The 10,806-nt window shown below is 29.1% G+C and overlaps 1 protein-coding gene across 1 annotated transcript in view; it reads left to right on the plus strand.

Annotated features, from left to right (window-relative positions):
* The window catches only part of LOC142329143 (locomotion-related protein Hikaru genki-like), a 705,478-nt gene extending 700,506 nt beyond the window's left edge, over nucleotides 1-4,972 (plus strand). Inside the window, exon 10 of the mRNA XM_075373481.1 lies at nucleotides 4,773-4,972. Within this exon, the coding sequence (XP_075229596.1) occupies nucleotides 4,773-4,972 (200 nt within the window). The remainder of the gene's footprint in view (nucleotides 1-4,772) is intronic.
* Nucleotides 4,973-10,806: the final 5,834 nt, after the last annotated feature.

Here is a 10,806-nt window from a genome sequence, read left to right on the forward strand (position 1 = left end):
TACTCCATCGCAGAACCTGGACAGAGTCCCTTGCTGCTGGATCATTCTAATCGGGCTTTTTTTTTAAAAGGGTTATTTTTAATCTCGGATCTAGTTTTTCAAGTTTTGTTTATTATTAATTTAGTGAATTTAAGACGGATTTAATTGCATTCCAATCCGTTGTTAAACCAGCGTTATCGAACCCATTTCATGGGCCGACCGCGGAAGGCTAGGCTTATAAAGCCTGTCCTCCCGACGTAATTCCCCTTCAGACCGTCCACTGAAGTCCTTTCGGTGCTAACTCTTCAATAGGCTAGCAGGAATACGCCACAACGGGACACTACCTGTAAGGAGGGAGCAATGCGTCCCCTTTTCCGGAGGAGTCGCAATTGCTGGGTTATTTTGTCTTACTGTAAGTTTTGAAATAGGAGAGGTTGTGTAGAAGCTCTTCATCCGCTTCTGGTATGGCTGCCCTTCAGGACGCATCTCTGCTGGGCTCTGTTCCGGACTCCAGTCCGTGATGTTGAGGCGAGTGGTTGGTCTTCCTTCTTCTTCTCCCTCTTCTTCTTCCGAAGACCTCTTCGTTCTTCTTTGGCCTGCACTTTCCAAGAATTGGTAGTAACCGAAGTTACATACCATTAACGACTCTCTTTGCTGGTCCCTGGCAGTATTTATATCTCCTGGCCTCCAGAACCAGTTCCCGACTCGTCCCTTTGATTGTTGAAGCGTAATAATTTTTATTGTCCGCGCCTTTACGTTTTTCTATAAATTCTTTTCCCGGCCCGGTAACCCTTCCGGTCGAACAAGAGCTTTTGCGGTTTTATTATAAATATTAAAACGGACAAATTTTTAAGAAAAAAAACCTTTACTTCCTTCTAGATTCTTCTTTTCATTATTATTTTCTCTTTCTTTCTTTCTTCTTAATTGGAGGAAATCCGTTACCCTGCTTCTTATACTGGTCCTTTTAAAATATATTCATATGAAGTTATGTAGATAAAATTGGACTTTACAACAAGGTTCATATATCAAAGAGATTTATATTATATTTATATAAATAGGCATTATATAAAGGAAAATTCACAGAGAGATTTTTCATTCGTAATTAAGAAAAAAATACTGTTTTGAAGAGAATAGTTCTGAATAATTATTTTAACTAAAAAAAAAACACTTTTATAAAATTCTTTTCACCCTGATTACTGCTCCGAGAGTAAAATGAAGTTACACTGAATTTTTTTGGAATCTAAATAGGAAGAAAAATTCAATGGTTTTATATGAACTTTAACCTGGAGATTGAATTAAATAAGTACCAGAACTGTAGCTTCAGTTGTTTCTTAGAAAATTGTTTCAAACTCAAATAATTGGAAAAGCATTTTTAGGTTGGGATTTGAGAAAATTATTGCAAAACACAAAAAAAATTGCTATCACAAAGCACAACGTTTTAGGTTTAACGTACAATAATTTCGTTAAAATGCCAATAAAAAAATAAAATTTACTTTTAAAGAATCAAATAATTTATTATTATTATTATTAAAATAAAATATTTTATTTTTGGTTTACGTGTGATGGATTTTGGTGGACTATACCTATCTTGGTTTGTCCTAGAAGCAAGACGTATTTCATGAGGTCCGTGATATTTACTGCAGGCAGGGGGCTACCGGTGTTCTGCATTGATAGTTATACTTGTTTTTTATTCCTCTTGACAAACTTAAGGATACCTCCTTAAAGTAACTTTATATATATATATATATATATATACTTTTTTACTTTTTCTTTTTTGTTAAACTTGGGTTTTCTTTCCTTTAGTCAAAGACTAAGGCTGGTTGCAGTACTTTCTATATATTTAGAATATATCTGTTTTCATTCAACTTCAATTTTCCTTATATAGTATCAGTTCAGAAGGTGCAGTAAACAAAGGTCATAGTTCAGACTGTTCTACTGAATCCCGCTCCCTTCTGAGTTGGATGCCCTTCCTGTTCCTGGGTCTAGAAAGGCAAGGGACGTCTCCATGGGGCGATAAGAGGTTGTCCAAAATAAATAAAAAATATATAAAAAAAATAACTGTTATAATTATTAATCATTAATTTTTAATTTTATTTTTTTAAAACTTTTTTATTATTTACATCTTTATTTTGTGTATAATAATTGGTGTTTAAATCAATTATTATACTAAAATACTGAAGCAAAGGCTTTTGGATTTGGTATTGTTTTATTACAGAATCTTTTTTGATATTCCCAATGTAAATCGACAGCATTTCCATTATAATATCCTTAAACAACAATTATTTCAGCATATTCTTGATTTGAGAACTGAAAATGAATTTTTAGAAAGTGATTCTCGAGCGCTGTTAATTTCTTTAATTTTAAAAGCATACAAAACTATACTCGAAATTGAAGCTCTCAGGTTCAAATCCTAATAAAGATAGTTGTTTTAATTCCGGTTTGAATACTAGATCGTGGATACCGGTGTTCTTTGATGGTTGGGTTTCAATTAACCACACGTATCAAGAATGGTCGGCCTGAGTTTGTTCAAGACTAAACGTTTACCGGTACAGTTACAGAACACTGATAAGATGCCAATAACTTTAATTGTTGATATGACTATAAAAAAAAAATATAATTGAATCAGCTGCTAACACTGCTAGCTTACAAAATAAGAATATTCTCAATTTTGACTTGTGCGGAAAGCGCCTGTTGCATATCTTATTCCGCTATTGTGAATAACTCCTAACTTTCTTAAATGCGACTTCCTAGCGGATGAATATACAATACATCCGTAGTCTAGTTTTGATTGAACCAATGCCTTATACAATCTCAATAATATCTCTTTATCTGAGCCCCAGTTAATGTTCGATAAACATTTAATAATGTTTAGGGCTTTTTTGCATCTAACACTCAAGTCCTGTATGTGTAGTCCCCACGTAAGGGATTTATCCAATACTAGTCCTAAAAATCTCACGTTGTCTTTATATTGTATTGGATCATTGCCAATTCTCAACATAGTACTTTGATGAGGAATTCTCTTCCTACAGAAGTGTACACAACACGTTTTTTCTGGTGAAAATTGGAATCCATTATTCCTCGCAACTTCATTTAGAGCGTTAATCGCCCGTTGCAATTTGTATTTCTCCATAGCAGTCTTGTTGCTGGCATACACAATTGCCAAATCATCAACATAGACGCTTTTTCTGGTTTCTACTGGAATGGCTAATATCAATTTATTAATGGCGATGGTAAACAAGGTACCGCTCAACGGCGAACCTTGTGGTATGCCATTTTCCAATATTCTTTCAGATGAATATTCATTGTTGACACGTACTTGGAAGGTACGGTCATTCATATAGTTGCTGAGCAATACTGGCAGATTGCCACGAATGCCCCATTCATGAGTTATTAGTGAAATAAAATTTTAAGTACTTTTCATTTTAAAAAAATGTGTATATGTAATTTAATAGGCGTATAAGGAAGTCATGTAGTGCCCACAACAGATTTTTTTTATTTCTGTTCAAGTCATGAATTTTATTATAAAGATTTTATTGGAATTATATGTCGAGCAAAGGGATCAAATGGTACGCGAATGTTTTTTGTAAAGATTTTGATTTTTTTTTTAACAGTTATAAATACAGGATAATTTTGATGATGATAAATTATTTGGTCAAAAGAGTCAACTTGGGTTCATAGTTTTTACTATGAATTTCTATTTTTTATTAATTTAAATCTTGTACAATTTTTAAATTAAAAACGTCATTTGATTGAGAGGATCATTTCGGAGCCAAATATTTTACTGAACAATTTGTTCTTTTTCAGAGTTCGTCAAATTCGCCTCCTCTTCCCTATCAACTGAACCAACAAAAATACTATTTTTACTATTATTAACAATGATAATAATAATAATTATGATCATTAATAATTTATATTTAATAATAACATTCACAATTTTTCTTTTCATTTATTTTATTAAATAAAATTACTAACTTCATATCACTAAATATTGTTTTGAGTTTGCCATTCGTAAACGCAGAATAATAATAATAATAATTTTAAATTGTGTTTTATGAAATAAATTTTACTTAATTTTATGGTATTATTTCCATTTTAAACTTTTATTTAAGGTAAGGATCAGCGACAGGAAAGTTTTGCAAACCTTTACCGGCTTTATAAAAATAAATTGTAATTTTTATTACATAGTAAATTTTTATTAATTTAATACTATTGTCCGGGGCAGTTATTGTAAACAGTAAGTTAAAATAGCTAAAAAAAAAAGAAATAAGTAATTGTCAGTTCCTTTTATAGTAATTTAGGGTTTTAAACTCTTAAATTTAGGGGATGGAAATCGGATTATTAGTACCAATAACTTATGAATAATAATCATTTTCACGAAGAAATAACTTCTATTCTTATCTTCTGTAATTTTTATTTATTTTAATTATATTACATTCTGCAGGTATTATATTATATAAATCCATCACTAGATTATAACTTTTATATTTTTAGAATTTTTTTTCAAATTACAACCCATAATTTGTTTAACTCATTATTTACCGACAAGGTAAACTTTTTACTTACACTTCTTATTTTTATAGGAAGAGAGAGATTTAATTTTTTTTTTTTTTTTTTTTATACGACTAAAAAGGATATGGCAAAAGTTTTGAAAATTAATGTGTGGAAGTAACGGTCAACATATTCATTAAAAACTCGTTAGATTATACGTAATATGTTACATAATTCATTTTTATCATTAATAATAAAAAAATTTATTTTTAATGTTATCTATTTTAATTTTTTTTTTTTTTCAGGTAAACCGGGATGTGAATATCCTGGAGAACCGGAACATGGTCTTCTAGTACCTCTTAAATTTTGGTATGAAGCAGGTGATAAATTACAAGTAAGCTGTCATGCCGGTTTTGTATCACCGTTGCAAACCTCTCCAGTGTGTTTAGAAGATGGATCTTGGGAACCCCCAATGCCAAATTGTACTGACTATAGAGACGTCTGAGTAGTATCAAAATAATGCTATAAATATTTTTAAGAAAATATTACTTTAATAAAAAAATAAATAAACTTTATTATACATATATATATAAAATAAATTAAGTTTTGTGTTCGGATGTTGAAGTAATGAAATTAGCATATTTAGATTTTAAAAAAAAACGTGTATATCACCTGCATTTTTCGAATTCAAATTTAAAAGAATCACGTAACAAAAATATAATTAGATTTACTAATTTTCAGTCTTCTACGTAAAACTTTATTTGAAAAGTAAATTTCTTTGAAAATAATAAAAATTATGCTATTTAAGTACAATAAAAAAAAAAATTTTAATACAGAAACGAGTAAAAGTCATATTTTCAAATATGTGAATGAATAATGTAAAAGATTTGAAGGTAATTTAGACATTAAAAAAGATAAAATATTTGGAAGAAAATGTAAAGTAAAAAATATACTTTTTTTTTATAAAAATAAAGAAAAATCTCTTCTTTAGTATATTTTATTGAGCTATTATTTTTTTAACTAACAGTGCCGTTTTTAAAAAGAGAGAAACTTTACCTATGAAATTTTGCCCATTATTATGTTTTTGTTCGTTAGAATATATATACATGTATATGAATAATTATTGTTCAAAATATAGTAGATTTAAAAATGAAATATTTAAAAATTAAACATATATTAACAATATTTTTTTTAGTGAATTTAATGCAACTTCAGTCAAAGTTTTTCATTCAAAATACTCTTAAATATTTTCTAAGATATGATAAATAAGTGTAATTAAAAAAAATACATTGCCATTCATTTAATTTTGAAAGGTAAATTTACAAGAATCGTGTCGTAAGAAATATATGCAAAAAACAAAAAAAAAAAAACATTTGACATCTGTTTCGATTCTACGGTTATTTGATGCTAAAATGAAATTTATATGTTATTTATGCATTTAATTTTAATGATAATTCAACGTTTAATCAATATATATTGTAATGGCATCGATATTTAGGGAATGAGTATCTACATGTGCAATAGGTTGACAATACAAGGCCCAGGTGTACCAGTAATTCTAATTACTACCTGATACAGTCGATCCCTACAACCATTCTGTTATCGGCTTCCAAATAAGAATACATTTCTACCTGGCGAACCAGACATACAATTATATTCATTAAATGAATAAGAATCTTTCAAGGAGCTATAAAACATCAAAGCTACTCTGGCTATAATAGGGAAACATTATGGATCCATAAATAAACGATTTTCAAACAAATTTTTTAAGTTAATCTTTTTTTTAACAGATTTTAAAAAAAGGATTATAAAGATTTATCTGATAACAAACTTTAGATAAAATAAATGTAAATTATATTTAAATAACATACATTAAATAATTTCGCCAGCATTTTATTTTATTTACTATTCTGAATAAATAAATAAATATATTCAATTTGATCGTTACATAAAATATATTGTATATAGAATGGCATATATTGCATATATTACTCTACGGAAAAAAGGAACTGTCCCACCATTTGCCTGGATGAAACAAGGGAAATCATGATAAAACCTTGTTCGGGACATCATCAAAAAATACACACTCGATTATAAAACAAAAAATATATGTGATATAAACAACGTAATAATTTTTTTAGCACCTAAAAATATAAGGTAATAAATACATATGAAGGTACTAAACATAAAAGATAACTAAAAAATGATTCACACCCAGAAGACGTTAAAAAATATTATTTTAACATATATTTTATGTACATGTTGAACGGATATAAAAATATTCAATTTTTTCAATTTTAAATAAATTGGGGGTAAGACATTTTTTAAATGGTTTGATAATTATAAAAAAAATAGCAGCGGAACTATAATAAGTCTCTTTTTGTAAGCAAAAGGTTAAATTACACGAAAAAAGTTAATAAACCTGTATTTATATAATTTGATTAACAAAAGAAAATAATTAAATTTAAAAATTTATCTAATACATAAACGCAAAATTTTCGGTTGTTCTTCCGTTTGCAGCAGCATTACGTTATAACCAATCGAACGAGCAATTTTCAGGACACATTTGTATTATTTCAGGGAAGGTTTTAAGCTACAGATCGAGTTCCTACCCTCCTTGGGAGTGAAGTTGTGAATATTTTCCTCTTAGACGAAGACCTAATATCGTTTTTAATTTTATTTTTCGTCGTTACAATATATGTATTTAAATAATAGATTATACCTTTTAACATATCCGATTTTCAGTTTTCTATCTTCACCCCTTCCAGTATTCTAGGGTAATGAAAAAGAGAACCAAAAAGGAAGGGAAGGCAGGAGCATGTCAGAGCTTCTATGTTAAGAAAGAGGGAGACGTTGAAAGAGAGAGAGCTTTTCAGGCTTTAGTTGTTATTTATCAGTATTATTCTCACAACTATGAGGATAATAAACACAGAGGGGGTTCAGACTAGTAATTTTGTAAAACAATAAAATTAATTACGATCTTATTATATAAAAAATACGGCAAGCTGTTTACTACATTATTTTATTAACTAGTAATTTAAAGAACACGAAACGTTTCGTTTATATTCTTTGAAAAACAGAATTTTTACATCATGTCTTTGATATAAAAAATATTTAAGAAATATGTACTTACAATAAAACAATTTAGAAAGGAATATTTTAAGAATTAGAACTAAAATATGAGTTTTATAAAATTTCAATATATTAAACGTAAAAGAGTAATATTAAATTAAAGCCAATCTATAATTTCATCATTTATTTAAATGACTGATTGACTCAAGTAAGAACCATGATATTTATTACAAACGTAGCCATAAAATCCTTTCATAATAGACCAATCGATAAGACAAGCGAAGCGAGCTTGTTCCCGTCTAGCCTGGACTCCCACTGTATTCATTATCCTCATGTTTGTGATAATAATACTGATAAATAACAATTAAAGCCTATTCAATTTTTAAAAAACCAATAATTATTAAAATTTCTTCAAAGCAATAGTTTGGTCCAATACAGGACTCGAAATTCTGAATGAAGATGTAGGATTCAGAATAGTCTGTTTCCTTCTTAAAAATAGTAGTTACAGCCGGTTACCCGTACGAAGGACGGGTAAAAAAGTACTTCTCACAGCTCTTATCGTTACCGACAAACACCACGAAGAGGTGACCTTGATAATTTGTTTCTCATTTTTTTTTTTTTTTATGTTATGTAGACAAGTAACCCGAGACAGGTCAGCCAGTCACGGCGCATCGCATTGCACACATACCAACGGTAGGGACTTTGCTGGTTGAACCGCCGCGCCGTACACTGTAGGATTTTTAAAGCTACTTTTATCGATAAACCGAATAATATATCAAAAAAACAAAGTAGATCTGTTTCGTAGAAAATTTAATTTCAAATGCTGCATATGGTGTTCGAGTTCGATTTGATCAATAGTTTGACCATAGTAAAGTTGAATATCGGCAAGGAAAATAATTCGGTTGTTATCGCAAACCATTAAAACGGCCACCATGTTGAACTGTGAAATATTCCTAACGACAATATACCTTTAACTCACCGGATTGGTCTACTGGTTAACGCGTCTTCCCAAATCAGCTGATTTGGAAGTCGAGAGTTACAGCGTTCAAGTCCTAGTAAAGCCAGTTATTTTTACACGGATTTGAATACTAGATCGTGGATACCGGTGTTCTTTGGTGGTTGGGTTTTCAATTAACCACACATCTCAGGAATGGTCGAACTGAGGATGTACAACATGTATGCGTGAAACCAAATAGAAACCTCTTATTTATATAAGATTAAGATTAGAGTACTTTTAAAATCAATGTTTAACGTATTTAATAGTTGATATTTTTATAATTGGAGAATGATACAATCTTATGCGGGAGTACAGTACCCTGTTTCGGCATAATAACCAATTGATTGAACATTGTTAATATCGTATTTCTTTTTCAATTAATTTTTTATGTTTTTTTTTTTTTAAACCATTGGTCTAAATTTATTCATAAATGATTAAGCTATTGAATTACTATTTAAAAAATAGTTTAAAAGTATAATAATTTTTTCAAAACGGAAGTAAGAAATTACGGTTTCGTTCTAAAACAATGAGTGTCAAAATTATCATTAAATTATAAAAATTTGACTAGGATAATTATTAAGTTTGGTATTTTAATATAATAATAAAAACCATCGTCAAAAGGTATTTTATTTAAATTATGGAGCATGAAAATAGTTTATTAAATATAAAAGTTCTCTTTTTCTGCTGATATTTTTTCTTGATAAATATTTAAAATAAAGATATCATTCTTTAAAAATTGTTCGTACTTTAAAAATCCCAAGTTCTTTTAATTTTCTTTTATTTATTCCTCTCCTGTAGTTCGAAACATTCTAGTTATTTCTCTTTTGCAATATTCCGTACTTGATCTTTTCTCTGCTTTTCTACCGTGTCAAAAACTTTATCTCACATTATTCGCATTTTAATATTTTCTCTTAGATTAATTATGATTAAAAGTAAAATAAACAAACGGAGTTCACATTTAAAAAGATTCTGATGAAATTACAAAGATCTTGAAGGATTTTCATTCATTTATTTATTACGTTTATGTATAATTATTATTTTTGATTAGATTTACTATTTTATAAAGGCTTACTAATAACGTGATTAGTTGAAATATTTTATAATTTAATGATAATAGTGATAAAGGATAAAAAAGAATTCTGAACACAAAACTAATACCGTTCTTATGGTGACATCAAAGAAAATTAGTTGCAGAAAGAAAAGAAAACATAGTATCGTATAGGGAAGTATTCTGGTTTATGAAATCATAAAGAGTAGCATTATATAGGTAGGGGAGATATTCATCGCCTATTCACAAGTAAATGGAAGAAAGAGAAAATAAAAAATCATCTCGAAACATGATGATGTCGTAGAGTATGAGAAGACATAGTACAGGGGTGGATGCTGCGGGTGGTGGTGACCGGTTGATAAAAAGTAAGAAGAACAGTAAAAACGAAGAGCTAAGGATAAGGAAGACGGAGGTAGAATAATATTAGGGTGTGAGTCGAGTTGATCTCCGTTCCCTTCTCTTAGGCTAAGAAACTGTAATGTTGTTTAAAGGAATAGAGAGAGGGGCTCCAGAACAGTCGGTCTCCCATGAGACGCTGACGAGACTTTACAAATTGGTAAAAATTGCGACTCAACCCATTTCTCAACTTTATTTATGAATGAAATAGACTAAAATAAATTTTCGAAAATAAATCTAAGTTAATATCTTTTTTTCAATGAATAAATAATCGAGTATTCTTACGTAATCTATTAATATTCTTTAAAATACATTATATTATCCAGCAGAACTCTGATTAACCGGATTAATTTATACACAACTTTTCACAACCAGAAAACAAAATAAATTACCAAAAGTAATTTCAAAAACTAACGTTTAATATTTAAATGAATTAAAATTATCTTAAATTAAAGAAACTTTTTTTTTTTTTTATAATTTTATTGGTTGATACGATTTTCCAATCCTTTCTGTTCTGTTCTAATAATTTAAAATCAAAATAATTACCATATTTTTTCTTATCTGTTTTATACAATCCAATCTTCGTCTACTTCTTTAGACCTTTTTTATACGAGGCTCGGCTGATAAACTCTGTACATATACGCGTAGCATGGGAATGAAAAGAGATATTGGAATGAAATAAAAAATGGATAAAAGGACAATACCTTAGCTACAAAATGTAGTATTTATTTTTCAATATAATCTCCGTTTACACTAATACACTTTTCCCAAGATGTGACAAATATTTTCATTCCGTCACCGAAAAATTCTAGCGGTCTTTCTCGGA

Source organism: Lycorma delicatula, chromosome 8, assembly GCF_047948215.1.
Source record: "Lycorma delicatula isolate Av1 chromosome 8, ASM4794821v1, whole genome shotgun sequence".
NCBI classification, from domain to species: Eukaryota; Metazoa; Arthropoda; class Insecta; order Hemiptera; family Fulgoridae; genus Lycorma; species Lycorma delicatula.